Raw genomic sequence first — 24,233 nt, forward strand, 5'->3', positions numbered from 1 at the left:
ATCAGGGGGTATGGAGAGAAGGCAGGTACAGGATACTGAGTTGGATGATCAGCCATGATCATATTGAATAGCGGTGCAGGCTCGAAGGGCCGAATGGCCTACTCCTGCACCTATTTTCTATGTTTCTATGTATGCACTGGAATTTAGAAGGATGAGAGGGTATCTTATTGAAACATATAAGATTATTAAGGATTTGAATACGCTAGTGGCAAGAAACATGTTCCTGATGTTGGGGGAGTCCAGAACCTGGGGCCACAGGTTAAGAATAAGGAGTAAGCCATTTAGAACGGAGATGAGGAAACACTTTTTCTCACAGAGAGTTGTGAGTCTGTGGAATTCTCTGCCTCAGAGGGCAGTGGAGGCCGGTTCTCTGGATACTTTCAAGAGAGTGCTAGATAGGGCTCTTAAAGATAGCGGAGTCTGGGGATATGGGGAGAAGGCTGGAACTGGGGTACTGATTGGGGATGATCAGCCATGAACACATTGAATGGCGGTGCTGGCTCGAGGGGCCGAATGGCCTACTCCTGCACCTATTGTCTATTGTCTATAAATCCTATATTTGTACATTGTGGATGGCTCGATCATAATCATGTATAGTTTCCACTGACTGCTTAGCGCTCAGCAAAAAGCTTTTCACAATAAACTAAAGTAACTAACTAACACGTTTAAGGTTAGTAACATAAAACATATGATATGAGCATGGATATGAAATGATCATGAATGGCAAACAAATCAATTAAAACAAGCAACTATTAGACAAGTTGGCCAAAGGATTAATTTCTGTACATACATTGGGATGGAACATAATGATGGCATGTGTACATTGAATGATCTTCACTGGAGGGACATTTCCACAATAAGCAATCCCAAAGAAAGCTGTACATTATCTGATGCTAAATTGAATGGGGCAATTGAATGCTTTTGCAGTCCATGTCATTGCTATCCTGCTGTGATGACACTAGCTCTAACCTGTGTCTCATTGGAAACTGTCCACCTTCTCAATTCCCTTCTGAACACAAAATGGAAACAGGCAGCATCTGTGAAGAGAGAAACAGAGTTGTATTCAGGTCAAAAACACTCCATCTGGTGAATGGTCTTCAACCTGAAAGATTCACTTTGTTTCTTATTCAACAAAAGCTTCCTAACCTGGTGTATTTACAGCGTTTTCTGTTACTGCCACTAGCAAACACGGTAACATCAGGCTCATCAAATAACATGGAGAGTTTAGAGTGCAAAACTCACCCTGAGACAGGAGATGAATGTATATGTGGACATCCAATTACACAATGATGAAGGTGGACCTTCCATCCATACCATCAGCACATTATATGGAGAGACCCAGGGCTCCTTTTGTAACATCTCTCCCTCATCCACATCCCGCTCCCCAACCAATCCACCGCACCTTGTACTTATAGAATGTGAGCTTTGAATCTGTGGATTCTCGGTGTATGACAAGCATGAGTCAAGAGGTGTAACCTCTTCCAAATAATCTTGTTGAGGTAATGGATGTATTTGTATCTGATAACAACAAGGCATTATATGCACGTGCCCCGCGGAAAGGCACGAGATTTTAAGTTCTGCCATGTCCCGGATTCCCCTGGTGTCCGCCAGTTGCAATCTTTGATAGAACTATGTGTCTCTTGAGCTTTTTATGCGTGTACAGAAACTAAAGAATGGGATTAAGCAACGAAAGTAGATGTATATATATATATATATTTTAATGAAATTGAAACTAATGAATCAAGTGTGATGCGTTTACATCAGAACGTTTTTAAGACTGCCGAATAATGAGGAAATGAGGAACTTCTTGTGCCAGAAGTGCATATTGTGTCCTAGGATCTAAATTTAACGAGTTTCTGTCTACTGTTGGAGCCTAAAGCAGAGTTAGTAAGAACTAATGTCAAGGGGCTGTCCCACTGCGGCAACCTAATCTGCGAGTTCAGAAGAGTGTCTTCGACCTTCAAGCTCGAGGGCACTCGCCTGGAAAACCTCGAGCTGGATCGACCAACCGCACACACACACTCACACACACACACACACTCACACACATACACACACACACACACTCACACACATACACACACACACACACACACACACACACACACACACACACACACACACACACACACACACACACACACACACACACACACACACACACACACACACACACACACTCACACACACACACACACACACACACACTCACACACACACACACACACACACACACACTCACACACATACACACACACTCACGCGCGCGCACACACACACACACACACACACACACACACACACACACACACACACACACACACACACACATCGCAAAGGCGGGGGCCAGGGAAAGCGGGGGAGCGCTGTCTGAAATTCACACCCGCGATGAAGAGGAAGGTAAAAGACGGCTGCACAGTGTACGGTAAGTCCTTTAGAGAGTGTGCGGGGGGCGGAGAGAAGGGGAGAGAAGGGGAGAGAAGGAGTGGAGACACTTTTAAGACTCCAGACAACTTATAATAAAGTTTAGTGGCATTTAAATTACCGGTCGGTTTTCCTTGGTCCTGAAAACTCCAATAAGCCAATTAAAATGCCCGGTCAGTGAAGGAGATTGCCTACGGCTGCCCTCGACTGCCTGTAGCTAAATAGCGACCCCACTCCACTGCACTACGAGTTAAAAAGACCCATGCCGACCAATTTTTATTCGCAGAAAAATTTTCAGCATGCTGAAATATATTCCGCGCCCTAACTGAGGTCGCGAGTATGCGGGAACTTCCCTCGAACATGAAGGAGAGTTCCAGTGACCTCATAGGACCTCCTAGGACCACGTGTTGACCATGTTGCGAGTTTGAGTTGAGGGCAAACTCTTCTAAACTCACAGATTAGGTTGCCACAGTGGGACAGCCCTTAAACTGCGCAGGAACTCACTCAGCTGGATGTGATATCACTAGGGTTTCCACATTCATCACAAATGCAACTCCTAATTTAATTAGATCGCATTTGAAGTAGAGTCATGGTGTATTAGTCTTAGAGCAAGGAAGCGGGTCCATCATCCATCCACTAGCCCAGGCCGACCAATCTGCCCCATCTAAGATAGTCCCATTTACCCATGTTTGGCCCGTATCTCTCTAAACCTTTCCTACCCATGTACCTGTCCAAATGTCTGTTACATTGTTGTACCTGGCTCAACCATTCCGCTGGCAGTTTGTTTCACCATCTGAGTGAAATAATTGCATCTCGGGTTCCTATTAAATCTTTCCCCTCCCATCTTAAACCCATGCTCTTTAGTTCTCAATTCCCTGTGAACATTTATTAATAAAGCCTTTCACACAGAATGCCACAAACATTCACGTAGGCGGTGTAGATGTGAGCCAAGGTGCAGAGAGTAAGCTCCTAGATATAGCAATGTAATAATGATTATATAATGTGGATCAATAAGATTGGCTGTTAATCAGGACATCAGAATGCAAGTCTTCAATATGTTGATTGATCAACACCCACCTTACTGAGAAAAATTGGCTTTGGTTTAATGTCTCGTCTAACATTTGGCAGCTCAGACAACGTATTGCCCTTTAACTTCAATGTACTGAGTCGAAGATGGGTACAAAGTGCTAGAGTAACTCAGCGGGTCAGGCAACATCTCTGGAGAAAAAGAATAGATGGTGTTTCGGGACGGAACTCTTCTTCAGACTTCAGGTTCCGACCCGAAGCGTTACCTATACTTTTTCTCCAGAGATGAATTACCAGCTCAGTTACTCCAGCAACTTGTGTCTATTTTCCCTTTCAACCAGCATCTGCAGTTCCTTCCTACACTGGGTATACAGAGTCACTGCATACATCACTTAGAAACATAGAAATTAGATGCAGGAGTAGAGGCCATTCGGCCCTTCGAGCCTGCACCGCCATTCAATATGATCATGGCTGATCATCCAACTCAGTATCCCGTACCTGCCTTCTCTCCATACCCTCTGATCCCTTTAGCCACAAGGGCCACATCTAACTCCCTCTTAAATATAGCCAATGAACTGGCCTCGACTACCCTCTGTGGCAGAGAGTTCCAGAGATTCGCCACTCTCTGTGTGAAAAAAGTTCTTCTCATCTCGGTTTTAAAGGATTTCCCCCTTATCCTTAAGCTGTGACCCCTTGTCCTGGACTTCCCCAACATCTGGAGCAATCTTCCTGCATCTAGCCTGTCCAAACCCTTAAGAATTGTGTAAATTTCTATAAGATCCCCTCTCAATCCCCTAAATTCTAGAGAGTATAAACCAAGTCTGTCTAGTCTTTCTTCATAAGACAGTCCTGACATCCCAGGAATCAGTCTGGTGAACCTTCTCTGCACTCCCTCTATGGCAATAATGTCCTTCCTCAGATTTGGAGACCAAAACTGTACGCAATACTCCAGGTGTGGTCTCACCAAGACCCTGTACAACTGCAGTAGAACCTCCCTGCTCCTATACTCAAATCCTTTTGCTATGAAAGCTAACATACCATTCGCTTTCTTCACTGCCTGCTGCACCTGCATGCCTACTTTCAATGACTGGTGTACCATGACACCCAGGTCTCGCTGCATCTCCCCTTTTCCTAGTCGGCCACCATTTAGATAATAGTCTGCTTTCCTGTTTTTGCCACCAAAATGGATAACCTCACTTAGCAGGTGTAAATTGTTTCTTTTGAATTATGTCGTGAATTTATGGATATCATGAAACAAACTGAGAGATGCAGTTGACCATTAGTCTTGCCCAAGATTACTTCTTTGCTTGGGAACTAAGTGTACTTTATTTTCAAGACTTGTTAACATTCACAGTTCAATTAAGCACAATGTATTTCTGCTTACAGACATTCATGGTGCGAAAAGATTGCTCCCTAACAAACATGGTCCTTTCGGCGAATTTTCTTGGAGAGGATGGAACTCCTAAAATCATTGACTACTCAATAAAGGAGGAAAAATCAAGTGAGTTCCTATCTATTCACGTTGCTCCCTCTGATCATTACTTAATCTTTTCTTAACCGCATTAATATACCTGCTCCAAACATCAATAAACCTACACAGCTGATAAGTCATATGATTAGCTATTTTTACTGTGTAGTGCCTGATGTACTATAGATAATCTGTAATGCCTTTATCAATACTTTGAGGCACCTCAAGGATGTTTCCAAAAGAGGAGATGCCTTCTCATCTCAGGCAACAGCTCAAACAGTAGATGTTCAAATGTCTGGTTGAGAGGAATAGTCAACAGTTACAATGTGTTGCTTCAATATTAATGTTGTCAAAATGGGAGACTTTAAAATGAAAAATCAAACAAACATTTTGGAGTTGTACATACGTGGTAAGTCAAATGATGCACTATTTCTACTACAGTGCCCTCCATAATAGAGAGAGTACAGAGGAGATTTACTAGAATGTTGCCTGGGTTTCAGCAACTAAGTTACAGAGAAAGGTTGAACAAGTTAGGGCTTTATTCTTTGGAGCACAGAAGGTTAAGGGGGGACTTGATAGAGGTCTTTAAAATGATGAGAGGGAAAGACAGAGTTGACGTGGATAAGCTTTTCCCACTGAGAGGAGGGAAGATTTAAACAAGAGGACATGACTTGAGAATTAAGGGACAGAAGTTTAGGGGTAACATGAGGGGGAACTTCTTTACTCAGAGAGTGGTAGCTGTGTGGAATGAGCTTCCAGTGAAGGTGGTGGAGGCAGGTTCGTTTTTATCATTTAAAAATAAATTGGATAGTTATATGAACGAGAAAGGAATGGAGGGTTATGGTCTGGGCGCAGGTGTATGGGACTAGGGGAGAATACGTGTTCGGCACGGACTAGAAGGGTCGAGATGGCCTGTTTCCGTGCTGTAATTGCTATATGGTTATAATGTTTGAGACAAAGACCCATCATTTATTTATTTGCCTCTGTACTCCACAATTTGAGATTTGTAACAGAAAAAAATCGCATGTGGTTAAAGTGCACGTTGTCAGATTTTTTATAAAGGCCATTTTAATATATTTTGGTTTTGCCATGTAGATATTACAGTAGTGTTTATACATAGTCCCCCCCTCCCATTTCAGGGCACCATGTGCTCTTGACTGAGAGAAGGCCCGATCCAAATACATGGTGGTCTGAGGTGATTGTACAACGGTGCTACTCTACAATGACACATACACATACATACAAACACAAAGACACATCCGTGTATGCACACAGGCACACATACATACACGCACACATCAAGACATCTCCTACACGCACTCAGAAACATTCTAATGCAGACACGGGCACAATCGATTCCTCAGTCCACTATCTATGCTCATTCCCTCTCCTCCTGCATGTCCCCTCAATTACTATCTTCAATCCCTTCTCCTGCTGCCTCCGTCAATATTCACCTCCATCAGTTGGCTCCCTCCATATCAGCTTCCTTACCTTTTGCTCCTTCCCTCTTACTCTCCCTTTCTACCAACTCAATGCCCACCACACCCCCAACACTCACCCATTGCCCTTGCCTGCCCCAAACCTGCATCTGTCCAGCTCAAGCTGCCTGCGTTCCCCAGGAGTGAAGGCACCAGAACTGACCCTCTTCTGGGCTGTTGCAAAATGCTGATTGCCCTCTTGAGTGGAGACTGACAATAGGTGCAGGAGGAGGCCATTCAGCCCTTCGAGCCAGCACCTACATTCAATGTGATCATGGCTGATCATCCCCAATCAATGCATTCCTTGAACTGCCAGAACCTCTCCTAATAGACTTTGTGCGAGCCATCAGCCTCCACCCAATTCTGCTGCACACCCACAGATCTCCTGCTGCTCTGAGTGAGTTGGCAGTTACTGGCAATACAGGTGGATTCTCCTCAGTAGGGTTGTCACTAAACTCAAAGGGCATCTGTTTCCTCCAGTCTTTTAATATTTATTCATAACTTCATATTTACATTAACGTTTTAGTCTCTAAACTTCATGTAAATTGCACATTCAAGAAATTGTTACATTGTAGTGCAGCAAGGCTACCAAACAACTCCGTTATCTGATCAGGATTCACAATACAGTTGCCCCTCGACATGATATTTCTATTGTATTGTATTCGACTTTACGATGGTGCAAAGCGATACACATTCAGTAGAAACCGTACTTTGAATTTTGATCATTTCCGGGGCTAGCGATATGTGGTACAATACTCTCTCGTGATGCTGGGCAATGGCAGCGAGCCGCAGCTCCCAGTCAGCCAAGCGATCTGGAGTATAAACAACCGATACTCTACAGTGTACTGTGTTGCCAGCGTCTACAGAGTACTGTCCGTCCCCCCCAACAGTGTAACACTCCCTCTGTACCGCCCCTCCCACAGTACAGCACCTCACCATAACTCATAGACAACTTAGTCAACATAGACTAGTTGGGCTGAACGGCCTATATCTGCGGTGTCTGATTGTGTTCTCCCTGTGGGATCTTCTGGAACGTTGAGGCGGAGAGTGGGGAAAGTCCGTGCGGCTGGAATTCACCGGGACACCCACTTCAAGCGCCACATCCAACCCACCGCCATATAACCATATAACCATATAACAATTACAGCATGGAAACAGGCAATCTCGGCCCTACAAGTCCGTGCCGAACAACTTTATTCCCTTAGTCCCACCTGCCTGCACTCATACCATAACTCTCCATTCCCTTCTCATCCATATGCCTATCCAATTTATTTTTAAATGATACCAATGAACCTGCCTCCACCACTTCCACTGGAAGCTCATTCCACACCGCTACCACTCTCTGAGTAAAGAAGTTCCCCCTCATGTTACCCCTAAACTTCTGTCCCCTTAATTCTGAAGTCATGTCCTCTTGTTTGAATCTTCCCTATTCTCAGTGGGAAAAGCTTGTCCACATCAACTCTGTCTATCCCTCTCACCATTTTAAAGACCTCTATCAGGTTCCCCCTTAACCTTCTACGCTCCAGAGAATAAAGACCTAACTTATTCAACCTATCTCTGTAACTTAGTTGTTGAAACCCAGGCAACATTCTAGTAAATCTCCTCTGTACTCTTGCCATTGAAACACTTCACCGGTCTCTCCAGAGTAGGGAGTGTGAGCAGGAATGGGGAGAGAAGGTGGGGGGGAAGGGGATAGAGGGAGAGGGGGATAGAAAGATTGGGGGAGAGGGGGATGGAGGGAATGGGAAGAAGAGGAGAGATAGAGGGGAGGTCCCCATTTCTCAGCAGCTGGTACACAGGTGTGGGGTGCTGTGACCACTCGGGACGGAGGGGACAGTCCCAGTCGGTCTGAGACATGGTGGGGCTGGCAGACCGTGCCTCCACGGGCCAGGGAGTGACTGCCGGGTGGGGAAGCTCCCCGTACACTGGCCCTCTGATGGCCGGCGGGGACCAGGGGCTGGTCTGGACAGGGCCATGCAGCGAGGGCTGGGGTAGGTTCAGCAGGGCATGGCCTCTGCCCCACCAGTAGCCGGGTTTTCTGGGCTACACTTGTACACCCGTGGTGGTGTAGATATGAGTGAGCCCACACGCACATTTTCGACTTGCGATATTTCCACTTTACGATGGGTTTATCGGAACGTAACCCCATCGTCAGTTGAGGAGCATCTGTAGTTGCACACATAGACCATACAGAGAGAAAAGCATGCTTAACGTTGCATTATACACTGCCAGAATGAAGCTATACCTCTCCAAGTCCACAGTGACTTTTACATGAAGGATTCATTGCTCTCCAGACTGTGAAGCAAAACCCTGGGCACCGATTGCCTTAGAAAGCGATTGCTAACAATACTCAGCTGGCAGGCATTCTGGCTCCTCTGTCAAAAGACGGTCTTTGTGTCTTTCCACTTCTTCAAATATTTCACATGTACCTTCCATAAATAAATGGAATCATTTTGATGAAACATGTCTGCCCCTCACTCAAGGCCCCTTGATTTACGAGAACTCGGCTTAGCTACGAGAAATCAGGTTAGACTTTAGACTTTAAAGATTATGTTTACCATGGGTCGCAACAAGTCTTTAATAAAACGCGGTCCCAAATATTTGCTGGGTTGCCTTCAGTCTGGCTGGCTGCTTGTCTAGGATATGAGCTTTTGGCAGAAGTACAGAGTGTTTAGTTTAGTTTAATTTAATTTAGTTTAATGATACAGTTTAGTTTAGTAGAACCAGCCCCTGTGGCCCACCGAGTCAGTGCCGACCAATGATACCCCGTACACTAGCACTATCCTACACATCAGGGATCATTTATCATTTTTACCAAAGCCAATTAACCTACAAACCTGGACGTCTTCGGAGTGTGGGAGGAAACCGGTGCACCCGGAGAAAACCTACGATGTCACAAGGAGAACGTACAAACTCCATACAGACAGCACCCGTAGTCAGGATCGAACTCTGGCACTGCAAGGCAGCACCTCTACCACTGCTCCACCACGCCACAGGCTCCACCATGCCACCCTCCACCGCGCCGGTAGAGTTAAGGGCCTGTTCCACTTTCACGACCTAATTCACAACCTCTGCCGAGTTTGCCCTTGACTCGTACTCGCAGCACGGTCGTCACGAGATCGTAGGTAGGTTGTGATCTTAGTCGTAGGTACTCGTGGCATCAAGTAGGTCGGGCCGTTTTTTCTATCCTGATGAAAAATTCCACGAGTAAAAAAGGTGGTGAATTAGGTTGTGAAAGTGGGACATGCCCTTTACAGGGAAAGAAAGAATGCCATCAGGATCTAGAGGGCAGCAAGTGGCTGGGTTGTAGAGATACAGAGGAACAGACATATCATAGGTGTGTGGTATGGGGTATGTGGAGAGTGGTAGCTGGGAGGATATGCAGCTTCTGGAGCACTTTTCTCATGCAAGCAGATTTATCACCTCACTGGAAACCCAAACCACCATGGTTAAAAATAAAAGTGGTGTTAAAATATTGACTCATAGCCCTCTAGAAACATTTCAATAGCCAGCCGGCATCCTCCCCGACAGGTCATTGCACTACCCCATCATCCCAGATGTGGCCAGGTGTGATGTGTGTTTAAGGGGTTGGACAGGCTAGATGCAGGAAGATTGTTCCCGGTGTTGGGGAAGTCCAGGACAAGGGGTCACAGCTTAAGGATAAGGGGGAAATCCTTTAAAACCAAGATGAGAAGAACTTTTCTCACACAGAGAGTGGTGAATCTCTGGAACTCTCTGCCACAGAGGGTAGTTGAGGCCAGTTCATTGGCTATATTTAAGAGGGAGTTAGATGTGGCCCTTGTGGCTAAAGGGGTCAGGGGGTATGGAGAGAAGGCAGGTACGGGATACTGAGTTGGATGATCAGCCATGATCATATTGAATGGCGGTGCAGGCCCGAAGGGCCGAATGGCCTACTCCTGCACCTAATTTCTATGTTTCTCTGTTTCCTGTTTCACATCTGCAACAGAATACAAACCTCTCGATTAGCCTCTGGATGTAAAGCTTGCCATTTTACCAGAAATTACCCAATCATGCCCATTCTGCTGGATGGAACAGTGCCACACCTAGTAGAGTTGCTGTCCTACAGCTCCCAAGTTCAATCCTGATCTCCGGTGCAGTCTGTGTGGAGTTTGCATATCCCACCTGTTGCCATTACTGTCTGGTTTCTTCTCATTTCCCAAAGGTTTGTAGTTTGCTTGGCCTCTGCAAATTGCCCTGATATGTAGTGAGCGGTAGACTCTGTGTGGGAGTTGGTGGGACTATGGGGAGAATAAAATTAGTATCAGTGTAAATAGGAGTTTAATGGTCGGAAGAGTTGGCGGTAGGATCTGTTTCTTTGCTGTGTGACTATGGTTTCCAACACCTGCATTGGAATTGTGTTCTTACCATACTCGGCCAGCATAAAATCAATCAGAGTTAGATTTCGCTCATAGTGCTAAAGGAATAAAGGGAAATGGGGAAAAAGCAGGAACGGGGCACTGATTTTAGATGATCAGCCATGATCATATTGAATGGTAGTGCTGGCTCAAAGGGCCGAATGGCTTACTCCTGCAGCTATTTTTCAATGATTCTAAAAGTTCCATTTTACAAATGAAAACAGTTTATTGGAAGATCTCAATAACACTAGCATTAGGAGGATGGTGCCCAGTCGTTTTTCTTCCAGTGGAGTTCCTCACCTCATCCTAGACCAATGGATAGACATTGCTTACCATGATATAAACCATGGTGATTCATACAATTGACTGCAAAGTTGACAAAAGGAAAAGCTAAAAGATCACTTTTCCATCCTATGTTCCGATGAAAGAGAAAATAAAACATTGGCCGTTAAAATTATCTAAAAATCATCTTGGTGTCAGTTTTTAAAAAAAGAGCTTTAGTGAGGCAATTAGATCTAAGTCCATCTGTCACTAAAGTTTTGTATTTTTGACGATAGATTGCAGATTCATTTGCAGTTGGTTCTCAGTGAAAGGAAAAGAAATACTTGCATTTGTGTACTGCCTTTCACAATACTCTGGAACACTTTGCAGGCTATTAAGGACTTTTCAACATTCATGGCCACTTGCAGCTTATGAAACGCAACAGCCAGTTTATGCAGTTCAAACTCCCACAAAGAATCATGTTAAAGTGAAGAATCAAGAAACTGCAGATGCTGGCTTACAAATAAAAGGAACACAAAGTGCTGGAGTAACTCAGCGTGTCAGGCAGCTTCCCTGGAGACCAAGGACAGATAGAATGGATTTGTGCCTGGAAGGTCTTGTTTAACTAATCTTCTTGAATTTTTTGAAGCTGTTACACGGGAAATTGATGAGGGTAACGCAGTGGATGTTGTGTATATGGACTTCAGTAAGGCCTTTGACAAGGTTCCTCATGGAAGGTTGGTTAAGAAGGTTCAATGGTTGGGTATTAATGGTGGAGTAGCAAGATGGATTCAACAGTGGCTGAATGGGAGATGCCAGAGAGTAATGGTGGATGGTTGTTTGTCAGGTTGGAGGCCAGTGACGAGTGGGGTGCCACAGGGATCTGTGTTGGGTCCACTGTTGTTTGTCATGTACATCAATGATCTGGATGATGGGGGTGGTAAATTGGATTAGTAAGTATGCAGATGATACTAAGATAGGTGGGGTTGCGGGTAATGAAGTAGAGTTTCAAAGTCTACAGAGAGATTTATGCCAGTTGGAAGAGTGGGCTGAAAGATGGCAGATGGAGTTTAATGCTGATAAGTGTGAGGTGCTACATCTTGGCAGGACAAATCAAAATAGGACGTACATGTTAAATGGTAGGGAATTGAAGAATGTAGGTGAACAGAGGGATCTGGGAATAACTGTGCACAGTTCCCTGAAAGTGGAATCTCATGTAGATAGGGTGGTAAAGAAAGCTTTTGGTGTGCTGGCCTTTATAAATCAGAGCATTGAGTATAGAAGTTGGGATGTAATGTTAAAATTGTACAAGGCATTGGTGAGGCCAATTCTGGAGTATGGTGTACAATTTGGTCGCCTAATTATAGGAAGGATGTCAACAAAATAGAGAGAGTACAGAGGAGATTTACTAGAATGTTGCCTGGGTTTCAGCAACTAAGTTACAGAGAAAGGTTGAACAAGTTAGGGCTTTATTCTTTGGAGCGCAGAAGGTTAAGGGGGGACTTGATAGAGGTTTTTAAAATGATGAGAGGGATAGACAGAGTTGACGTGGAAAAGCTTTTCCCGCTGAGAGTAGGGAAGATTCAAACAAGGGGACATGACATGAGAATTAAGGGACTGAAGTTTAGGGGTAACATGAGGGGGAACTTCTTTACTCAGAGAGTGGTAGCTGTGTGGAATGAGCTTCCAGTGAAGGTGGTGGAGGCAGGTTCGTTTTTATCATTTAAAAATAAATTGGATAGTTATATGGATGGGAAGGGAATGGAGGGTTATGGTCTGAGCGCATGTATATGGGACTAGGGGAGATTATGTGTTCGGCACGGACTAGAAGGGTCGAGATGGCCTGTTTCCGTGCTGTAATTGTTATATGGTTATATGGTTATAGAAGTGATCATGGTATGGCAGTATCTAATGCTGTGACTCATTGTTCCAGGGATCCAGTTTGGATCTGACCTTGGATGCTCTTCAGACATAGTTTGCATATTTATTTTACTGTATAGGTTTCCTTTGGTGCTCTGGTTTTCTCCCACACACCATTGGCCTCTGCAAATTTCCACTTGATGCTGGTTAATGGTAAAATGAATCAAGGGAATGACTATGAGTGTCCATGACAGAGGATACGTTACTGAGATTCTGTGGAATGAGGAGAAGGCAATGGAACAAATGGGATTGCTCTCTTGGTAGCTGGCATGGATCTAAAAGGCCTCCAACTTTATAACTACATGTTAATTTGATTTCAGTAAAGTTTAATAAAAGATTAATGTAACTGGGTCTAGAAATGAATCAGATACTCTTCCATGCAATAGTGGCATAGAATCTTTTACACCCATCCATGTGAGCAGAAGGATCCACAGTTGAACAGAAAGGGCAGTTCCAACAGTGCAATACCTACACAATACCTCGCCACGTAGAGTATTGTGCACAACCCCCTGAAGATATTCTTCAACCTCCAAATGTCAGGCAAAGTCAATTGTTATTGAACCACAGGAGGCAGAGGTGAATTAAAATCCTGGACGGCCATGCATTGAGAGTGTGGAGTTTGAGATGGAGGAAGATAACAATAGGAAAACATCGAAGGGTATAGCAGGTGACCCCAGACTGTCTAAATTAGATTAAATGGAAGTGATAAGGTTGTAAGCCTTGGTGAGCTTTAAAGGGTTAGCTCATCTCCATTACAGCAGAGAATGCACAATGCAGTAAGCTGCTTGTGAAGGTGTGCTCCTTTTATTTGCTATTTGACTATGGGTTTTCAGACATTGCAAGGCAGCTGAACCGTATGTTATACTGGGAAGTGTGGAACGTTCAGTACAGGGCCTTACTGTTGTACATGTGATGAATGCTTTTACTGTGGCAACATCAGACAAAGAACAGTTCTATTATCTCCCTTTGTAGAATGTAATTTCATTTGCAACGTCTATCAGTATAACTTCTTACTGGCACGTTTGCTTTAGGTTGGGGTGTTTGAATGTCCACATTCCCGCATGGATGTGATTACTTGACAATCACTGCATAGGATTTCCTGGAGAGTCATTTTAACCTATTGACAAAACATAAGCTCACTATTGTCCAATTTTTTAAAGTTAATTTCAATGGGCAATTGTTGGAGATCATGCATTTCTCACCAATTAACTATCTACATTTTGCATTTGAAGGGCTTGTTAGACCTCTAGAAGCACCCGTCAAAATGTATATTGTTGTTATTTTCTAACTGCATTAATATCTTTCAGTCAAGTCAAGTCAAGTTTATTTGTCACATACACATACCAGATGTGCAGTGAAATGAAAGTAGCAATGCTCGCGGACTTTTGTGCAAAAGACAAACAACAAAACAACCAAACAAATTATAAACACAATCATAACACACATATTCTTTTACATAATATTTACATAATTTACATAATCAAGAATTTACATAATCAAGTTGCACTTGATGTATATGATTTCCAAACACGTCTATGTAACAACACAGTGTACAATGTAAGGAATAACAGCAGTAAAACTTTAGAACAATGGCAGAGCATCTGAAATGTCACAATTAAAGGAAGTTCTTTTAGGAAGGAGATGAGGATAAATGTCTTTAGTCAGAGGGTGGTGAATTGGTGGAATTCTTTGCCACAGACGGCTGTGGATATTTTTAAGGCAGAGATAGATAGATTCTTGATTAGTACAGGTAGAGGTTATGGGGAGAAGGCAGGGGAATGGGGTTAGGAGGGAGAGATAGATCAGCCAATATGGTTGGAGTAGACTTGATGGGCCGAATGGTCTAATTCTACTATCCCTTATGATCTCTGTTAATGCCAGCATTACAAAAACTTTGAGCTCAAATGCATTTCTGATTGAAACTTGAACTATGCCCCAATTATTCTTTCCTAATTTAATCACACTTTTGATTTATATTGAAGATTAACCCCTCCCCCAGACCCCCTTATAATCCTTTGGATGTGCATTGATGCCAATTCCCAGTTCCTGGTAGAAATGAAAAGGAACAGATCAAAAGAAGACAAGCACATGTGTCTTGTGATGTTGATGTCAGTTTGCCCAGGACTACTAATTACAACACTGCATTAATTGCCTCTGCCAAGTTCACTGCAAGTGTTCAACCACAAATTGAATTGCTGAGGTATTTCCAGTTGATTAAGGAACAGCAATCCGGGCATAATTCTACTTTTGTAAATAGGAATTGTCAGCTAATTGGTCTTGTTTCCATAATGGCCAAAGGAATGCACAAAAGAGTCGTTCTAATAGTCACAAGGCACTGAAGCAAGCAGAATGAGATTTGATAGAAAAGACTCAGTTCCTCCCTTTGCTGCAAAGCTTGTCTCTCAGTGACGACCACTGCGAGTTACCGTGACAACAAATGCGGATGTTCTATCAGTGTGAAAACCACAGTACTGTACTACCCAGTAATGAGCGTTCAAGTTAGATCGAGACATTGTCCACACAACTGTTTTAAGGAGATTAAGCCCAATAAAACTCCCTCTGAGATGTGTTCTGCTGATATTGCCAGTAGTTTTACTTCTCCTTTCCATTTACATTTTGCTACACCCTTGGGAAGCGGGCTAACGAGAGAAATGTGTCATGTCCTCATGTCAGGGTGTATCCTGTAGAGGAGGTGACTGTTCACTTACCAGATGGCAACATTTAATGCTGACAGTGCGTTTATTACCATTTCAGCCAAAATTGATTTTAACGCGGACCCTGCTCAGAATCCAATCATTCACCAAATTTGAAAACAAATGTTAGAAGGGTACAAAAATAGGCTTTACAATTATTTATAGTCTAACTCAGCACCTGAACTCATATTATAACAGATATTACCAGAGGGGTCACTTCGCTATAACATTACCTAATTATAAATCTTGTGCAATATCAAATCTGACTTACAAATGATTCAGGTATTAGAATTTAGGATATTTTTAAAATCTAATTTATTTTGGTCTTAACGCTGATCGTGTAGGCTTTTTTAGTCAGCAACTGGTCTCCTCTACTATAAATAAGGTAGTTGAAACCTCATCCAGCAGGAAGTTAGCCACCCTGTTTAGAAACATAGAAAAATAGGTGCATGTCGGCCATTCAGCCCTTCGAGCCAGCACCACCATTCAATATGATCATGGATGATCATCTAAAATCAGTACCCCGTTCCTGCTTTTTCCCCATATCCCTTGATTCCTTTAGCCCTATGAGCTAAATCTAACCCTCTCTTGGAAACATCCAGTGAATTGGCCTCCGTGGCCTCGGCAGAGAATTCCACAGATTCACAACTCTCTGGGTGAAGAAGTTTTTCCTCATCTCAGTCCTAAATGGCCTACCCCTTATTCTTGAACCGTGACCCCAGGACTCTCCCAACATCGGGAACATTTTTCCTGCATCTCACCTGTCTACTCCTTTAAGGGTTTTGTATGTTTCTATAAGATCCCTTCTCATCCTTTTAAATTCCAGTGAATACAAGCCTAGTCGACCCATTTTTTCATCATATATCAGTCCTGCCATCCCGGGAATTAACCTGGTAAACCTATGCGGCACTCCCTCAATAGCAATAATGTCCTTCCTCACCAAAATTGCACCCAATACTCCAGGTGTGGTCTCACCATGGCCCTGTACAACTGCAGAAGGACCTCCTTGCTCCTAAACTCAAATCCTCTCACAACGAAGGCCAACATGCCATTAGCTTTCTTCACTGCCTGCTGTACCTGCATGCTTACTTTCAGTGACAGATGTACAAGCACACCTAGGTCTCATTGCATCTCCCCTTTTCCTAATCTGACACCATTCAGATAATAATCTGCCTTCCTGTTCTTGCCACCAAAGTGGAAAACCTCACATTTATTCACATTATACTGCATCTGCCATGCATCTGTCCACTCACACAACCTATCCAAGTGACCCTGCAGCCTCATAGCTTCCTCCTCGCAGCTCACTGCCACCCAGCTTTGTGTCATCCGCAAACTTGGAGATGTTACATTTAATTCCCTCGTCTAAATCGTTAATATATATTGTAAATAGCTGGGGTCCCAGCGCCGAGCCTTGCGGCACCCAACTAGTCACTACCTGTCATTCTGAAAAGGGCCCGTTAATTCCTACTCTTTGCTTCCTATCTGCCAACCAGTTCTCTATCCATGACAACACCCTGCCCCCAATACCATGTGCTCTCATTTTGCACACTAATCTCTTGTGCGGGACCTTGTCAAATGCTTTTTGAAAGTCCAGATACACCACATCCACTGGCTCTCCCTTGTCCATTCTACTTGTTACATCCTCATAAATTTTCAGAAGATTAGTTAAGCATGATTTCCCCATCGTAAATCCATGCTGACTTTCACCGATCCTGTCTACTTTCGAAATGCGCTGCTATAACATCTTTAACAATCGACTCAAGCATCTTGCACACTACAGATGTAAGGCTAACTGGTCTATAATTCCCCTTCATATGTCGCACTTCAATAGTGGAATCACTATCACTCCGCAGATATTTAAACTCTGGAGCGCAGAAGGTTAAGAGGGGACTTAATAGAGGTCTTTAAAATGATGAGAGGGATAGCCAGAGTTGATGTGGACAAGCTTTTTCCCTTTGAGAATAGGGAAGATTCAAACAAGAGGACATGACTTCAGAATTAAGGGACAGAAGTTTAGGGGTAACATGAGGGGGAACTTCTTTACTCAGAGAGTGGTAGCGGTGTGGAATGAGCTTCCAGTGGAAGTGGTGGAGGCAGGTTCGTTGGTATCATTTAAAAATAAATTGGATAGGCATATGGATGAGAAGGGAATGGAGGGTTATGGTATGAGTGCAGGCAGGTGGGACTAAGGGAAAAAAGTTGTTCGGCACGGACTTGTAGGGCCGAGATGGCCTGTTTCCGTGCTGTAATTGTTATATGGTTATATGGTTAAAGCAGTTTCTTCTCAGCTGCTATCAGGCAACTAAATCGTCCTCTCACGAACAACTGAGTGTTCCTGACCTCCCATATATCTCATTGGAATCCTTTGAACTATCTTTACTGGATTTTATCTTGCACCAACTGTTATGCCCTTTATCTTTTACCTGTACACTGTGGATGGCTTGACTGTAATCATGTATAGTATTTTCCCTGCCTGGATAGCATGCAACAAAAAGCTTTCCACCCAACCTCTGTACACGTGCCAATAATTTAGTTTAGTTCAGTTTATTGTCACGTGTACCAAGGCACAGTGAAAAGCTTTTGTTGCTTGCTAACCAGTCAGTGGAAAGACAATGCATGATTACAATTGAGTCATCCGCAAATACATGATAAAGGGAATACATTTAGTGCAAGATAAATTCCAGTAAAGTTCAATTAAAGATGGTCCAATGTTCTTCAAAGTAAACTAATCTAAACCACAAACATCCAGGCCAATACTCCAGCAGTGCACTAAGGAAGTGCTGACGTATAGATAGTGTTAGAAGTTAAACCTAGACACCTTATACATGTCACTATTTCAAAGTACAGTTGGACAATATTCATCATACAATCAATATTATGAAAACAAATGATCAGATCATTATCACCCTGTATTTGGTGAGACCTCGTTGTGTACAAATCAGTTGCATGTTTCTTACTTTACTGAATTATTACATTTCAGATGCATTTAATTTGTTGCCAAGCACAAGGTTTAGGTTTATTATTGTCACGTGTGCTGAAGGACAGTGGAAAGCTTTGTTTTCATGCTATCCAAACAGATTAGATCTAGATCTTGACGTATAATCACCTTCACTGGTTGTCGCATACGTTAGGAGGGTCATGTGCAAAGTCGCAATTAAATATTAAAGTGGGCCTTGGAAGTCAGCGTCTTAATATCGATTGTTTCCAACTTGGTCTTGAAGGTCGTGACGTCAGGTACATTGCGAATGTCATGGTGGCGATGATTCTATTCGCGAATTGTCTTTGGGTACAGTAAATACCGACAAGTAACAGTCTTTATTTGTCTGGATGATGTTGTATTTGAAAAACCACGATAGCCTAGTCTTTGGTTGTCTGGATGAATTTGTAGATGACTCTTGATGTTGCTTGGAATAAACCCGTGCGTTTCTTTATAGATGGTCATCAGGCATAATTTGGTCCTACGGTATAGCATACACATATATATCATCAGTTCACACTCATGTTTGTTATACTGATTGTATTGGGAAGGGTGATTATAGAGTGATGGGTTGTATATATGACTAAGATACTGTATAGTATATCAGGGTTTTTTTTTTTCTTTTTTTCTTTTTTGTATGGCTTTGTAAATATTTGATTAGTGTTTAAATATAAATAATTTGGTGTACATATAGTGGCTGGTGTACATATGGTGTACATATAGCTGCTGGTGTACATATGGTGTACATATAATGGCTGGTGTACATATGGTGTACATATAGTGGCTGGTGTACATATGGTGTACATATAGTGGCTGGTGTACATATGGTGTACATATAGTGGTGGTGCTGGTGTACATATAGTGGCTGGTGTACATATGGTGTACATATAGTGGCTGGTGTACATATGGTGTACATATAGTGGCTGGTGTACATATGGTGTACATATAGTGGCTGGTGTACATATGGTGTACATATAGCTGCTAAATTTGTACAAGATAATTACAAGCAGTTGAATAAGGGGTGGGAATTAACAAGCTTTGGCTTCTTCCTGCTCCTTTTCGGACACATACGATTTCATTTATTTGTAGATATTGTTTATGACACTTTATAAATATTTTTGTTTTGTTTTTTTGTATGCTGTTTCACATTTGCTTTTTATTCTGTTCGAAAAAAAAATAAAAATAAATAAGAATAAATAAATGTATTTTGTGGTCAATCCACAAAACCAGAGAGAATCTAGTTTGTCCTCACCGGCAAGGGATTGTCCCGTACTTCTAGCAGAATTTGAACTACAGAACCAAAATGGCAGCAACAAAACTAGCCTGTAAGACACGAGGAATGTTAGCAGTAGTCCCATTACTATTGTGTACATGGAATTGAGTCCTAGTTCCAGATCTTCCTGAAAAAAAGAAGATCCCCATCACATCAAACCTGCCAAGTCCACTCATGATCTTATGTGTTTCAATTAAATAATATCCGACACTCCTCTAAAGTTTTAACAGATGCAAGCATAACCTCCCTAACGTTCTCGCAACAGCCAACCTGCCCATTCCAGATATTAGTCTACTAAACCTTTATCTGAATGGCTTCCATTGCAGTTACAGCCCTCTTCAGATATGGTGGCGCAGCAGTAGAGTTGCTGCCATACAGAACCAGAGACCCGGCTTCGATGTATGTGTGCTTGTCTGTATGGAGTTTATGCGTTCTCCCCATGGCCGTGTGGGTTTTCACTGAGATCTTCAGTTTCCTCCCACACTCCAGAGATGTACAGTTTTGTAAGGCAAATTGGCTTGGTATAATTGTAAATTGTCCCTAGTGTGTGTAGGATAATGTTAGTGTGCAGGGATCGCTGGTCGGTGCGGACCCGGTAGGCCAAAGGGCCTGTTTCCATGTTGCATCTCTAAGCTGAATAATAAAGTCTATTACTGAGCACAATATTCCAGGTGCTTTTACAGTAATCTATATTAGTAAAAGACCACTTCCTGTTGTTCTGTATATTGATTTTAGAAAAAGTGCTGCCACTTACGGCTGTGATTTTGGCCATCTTACTCAGAGTTCCCCTCTGCTGTGCAGGACAAGAGGACTTTACCCATCGATTAAAAATAAAAGAGTTATTAGTGTTTAAAAAATGTTGAGATTCTCTCTCCTGAAGGCCACGCCCTTTCCGGAGGGACTATAAAACCCGGAAGTGTTGAGTGCTTCAGTCAGTCTCTGCCAGATGGGGGAGCGAGAGGGTTATGTCTCAGTCTGTGAATAACACTTAATGTGGTTTGAAAATGAAAATGTGGTTGGTTTGAAATGAAGCACAGCAAATGGTTGGTGGTGGTTGGTTTGAAATAAAGCACAGCAAATGGTTGGTGGTGGTTGGTTTGAAATAGCAAATGATTAAAAGTCTAAACTTGACAACTTCCTACACACTAAGGGCAATTTGCAGAAGCCAATTAACCTACAAACATTCAAGTCTTTGGAATGAGGGAGGAAACCCTGGAGCACCCGGAGAAAACCCATGTAGTGACAGGGAAAATGTACAAATTCCATACAGACAGCGCCTATAGTCAGGATTGAACCGGGGTCTCTGGCGTTGTAAGGCAGCAACTCTATCGCTGTGTCACTGTGCCACCCTGGGGCGCTGTTCCTCCAGTATGCATGTGGCCTCACTCTGGCAATGGAGTATTGTAATAAATAAGGGAAGTTAAAATGGTTTAGAAACCGAGAGATCCAGTCGTGCTTAGTTTAGTTTAGTGTAATTATAGATACAGAGCGGAAACAGGCCCTTCAGCCCACAGGGTCCACACTGACCAGCGATCCCCATATATTAACACTATCCTACACACACTAGGGACAATGTTTACATTTACCAAGCCAATTTACCTACAAACCTGCACATCTTTGGAGAGTGGGAGGAAACCGAAGATTTCGGGGAAAACCCCCACGCAGGTCACGGGGCGAACGTACAAACTCTGTACAGACAAGCACCTGTAGTCAAGATCGAACCCGGGTCTCTGGCGCTGTAAGGCAGTATCTCTCCCGCTATACCACCATGCCGGCCTATTGAACAATATTGCTATTGAACTACCAATGCGCCACCGTGCCGACCAAAAGTGCTTGGTGGACAGGACGCAAGTGTTCAACAAAGCGGTTGCAAAGTATACGCTTGGTCTCGCCAATGTACAGGAGCCCACATCGGGAACACCACATGTGTTAGGTGATTTTGCAGCAGGTGCTTGTGTACCTCTGTCTCACTATTAACCATATAACCATATAACAATTACAGCACGGAAACAGGCCATCTCGGCCCTACAAGTCCGTGCCGAACAACTTTTTTTCCCCTTAGTCCCACCTGCCTGCACTCATACCATAACCCTCCATTCCCTTCTCATCCATATGCCTATCCAATTTATTTTTAAATTATATTACCATGAACCTTGAAACATTAACATGAAAAAAGATTCATATTTTCCTCCTTTTCATCTTTCTTTTTGAATAAATTACTCATGCTATTTTCCGATCTACCTGTCCATTCCCTGGACTGTCCCTCCCAGATCCTGACCAACTTTTACCGCTGTAACATCGAAAACATCCTGACCACCTGCTTCACGGTATGGTACAGCAGTTGCACCGTAGCGGACAGGAAGGCACTACAACGGGTGGTGAAAACCGCTCAGCACATCATCGGTGCCCCGCTCCCTGCCATGGATGCCCTCCACCGAAAACGGTGTCTGAGACGGGCCGGGAAGATCATTAAAGACCCCTCACACCCCAACCATGGACTGTTTGCCCTCCTCCCATCAGGGAGGCGGTACAGGAGCCTCAGGTCTCGTAGCAGTAGGATGAGGAACAGCTTCTACAATAATGCCATCACATTGCTGAACTCGGAGTCCCGACGATAGATTTCTCCAGTCTCTCCGTCCCCATTGTTCGATTATTGTTTGATTATTCTGTATTTTTATTTTTATTTCTATATTGCACTATACTACGGACTGACGCTAAACTGCATTTCGTTGTACCCATACTCGTATTTGTGCAATGACATTAAAGTTGAATTGAATTGAATTTAGGGAATTTTGGAAAAGTACTGCCAACGATCTCATTGCCCCACCGTTTAAGTATCAAGGATGAGGTCTGTCAACCCACAGAATTGTCAATCCCATACCCCATTATTTTGTTCCTTACCATTTCCCTGGTGATTATAATTCTCTAGTGGGAGACCATCCCTTCTTATAAATCCCTGATTTACAAAACTAACGAAAAGTCTTTGACCTCAAATGTAAACTGTTTCTCTATCTATAGATGTAGACTGACTTATTGAGAACTTCCAGCATTTTCTATTTTCTATTTTGATAAAAAATAATTGTTTAGTCCACCTGTCATCTCCTTAGTTTCCATTTTTTGTTCCCCATGCTCCCTTTATTTAATAGTACCAACACAGGGATTATGGAGGTTTTGTAAAGGGTGCAGAGGAGGTTTACCAGAATGTTGCCTGGATTTGGGGCTATGTTACAGAGAGAGGTTAGACAGGCTTAGATTGCTTTCTTTGGAACGTTTTTTGGCACCATTTGTAGATCTTCCAGCCAAATTCTTCCTTCCAGTTCCATCATCCCTTCTGTACCTGGAGTGCAATTGTCCTTGAATGTACCATTGCATCGAGCCTCCCAAATACTGTAGCTAACCTGACCATTATAATTCTCAGGCCACACTGCAGTTGGATGGATCAGTCTGTAGAAGGGTGTCAACCCGAAACCTCACCCATTCCTTTTATAGAAACATAAAAATTAGGTGCAGGAGTAGGCCATTCGGCCCTTCGAGCCTGCACCGCCATTCAATATGATCATGGCTGATCATCCAACTCAGTATCCCATACCTGCCTTCTCTCCATACCCCCTGATCCCCTTAGCCACAAGGGCCACATCTAACTCCCTCTTAAATATAGCCAATGAACTGGCCTCGACTACCCTCTGTGGCAGAGAGTTCCAGAGATTCACCACTCTCTGTGTGAAAAAAGTTCTTCTCATCTCAGTTTTAAAGGATTTCCCCCTTATCCTTAAGCTGTGACCCCTTGTCCTGGACTTCCCCAACATCGGGAACAATGTCCCGCTGAGTTACTCTAACATTTTGTGTATATTATTCTACTTAACTATAGCCAATAAATCGCTGAGTGTGCATAATCCTAATTTGAGGAAAGACATTCTTGCTATTGAGGGAGTGCAGCGTAGGTTTACAAGGTTAATTCCTGAGATGGTGGGACTGTCATAAGCTGAGAGAATGGAGCAGCTGGGCTTGTACACTCTGGAGTTTAGAAGGATGAGAGGCAATCCTATTGAAACATATCTAGATTGTTAATGCTTTGGACATGCTAGAGGCAGGAAACATGTTCCTGATGTTGGGGTAGTCCTGAACCAGGGGCCACAGTTTAAGAATACGAAGTAAGCCATTTAGAACGGAGACGAGGAAACATTTTTTCTCACAGAGAGTTGTGAGTCTGTGGAATTCTCTGCCTCAGAGGGCGGTGGAGGCCGGTTCTCTGGATGCTTTCAAGAGAGAGCTAGATAGGGCTCTTAAAGATAGCGGAGTCAGGGGATATGGGGAGAAGGCAGGAACGGGGTACTGAT

The 24,233-nt window shown here is 43.3% G+C and overlaps 1 protein-coding gene across 1 annotated transcript in view; it reads left to right on the forward strand.

Moving 5' to 3' along the window:
* Positions 1-24,233, forward strand: part of LOC129700578 (ras and Rab interactor 3-like) — a 91,958-nt gene that overhangs the window by 18,917 nt on the left and 48,808 nt on the right. Inside the window, 1 exon segment of the mRNA XM_055641196.1 lies at positions 4,837-4,951. Within this exon segment, the coding sequence (XP_055497171.1) occupies positions 4,837-4,951 (115 nt within the window).

This window comes from Leucoraja erinacea, chromosome 9 (assembly GCF_028641065.1).
Source record: "Leucoraja erinacea ecotype New England chromosome 9, Leri_hhj_1, whole genome shotgun sequence".
NCBI classification, from domain to species: Eukaryota; Metazoa; Chordata; class Chondrichthyes; order Rajiformes; family Rajidae; genus Leucoraja; species Leucoraja erinaceus.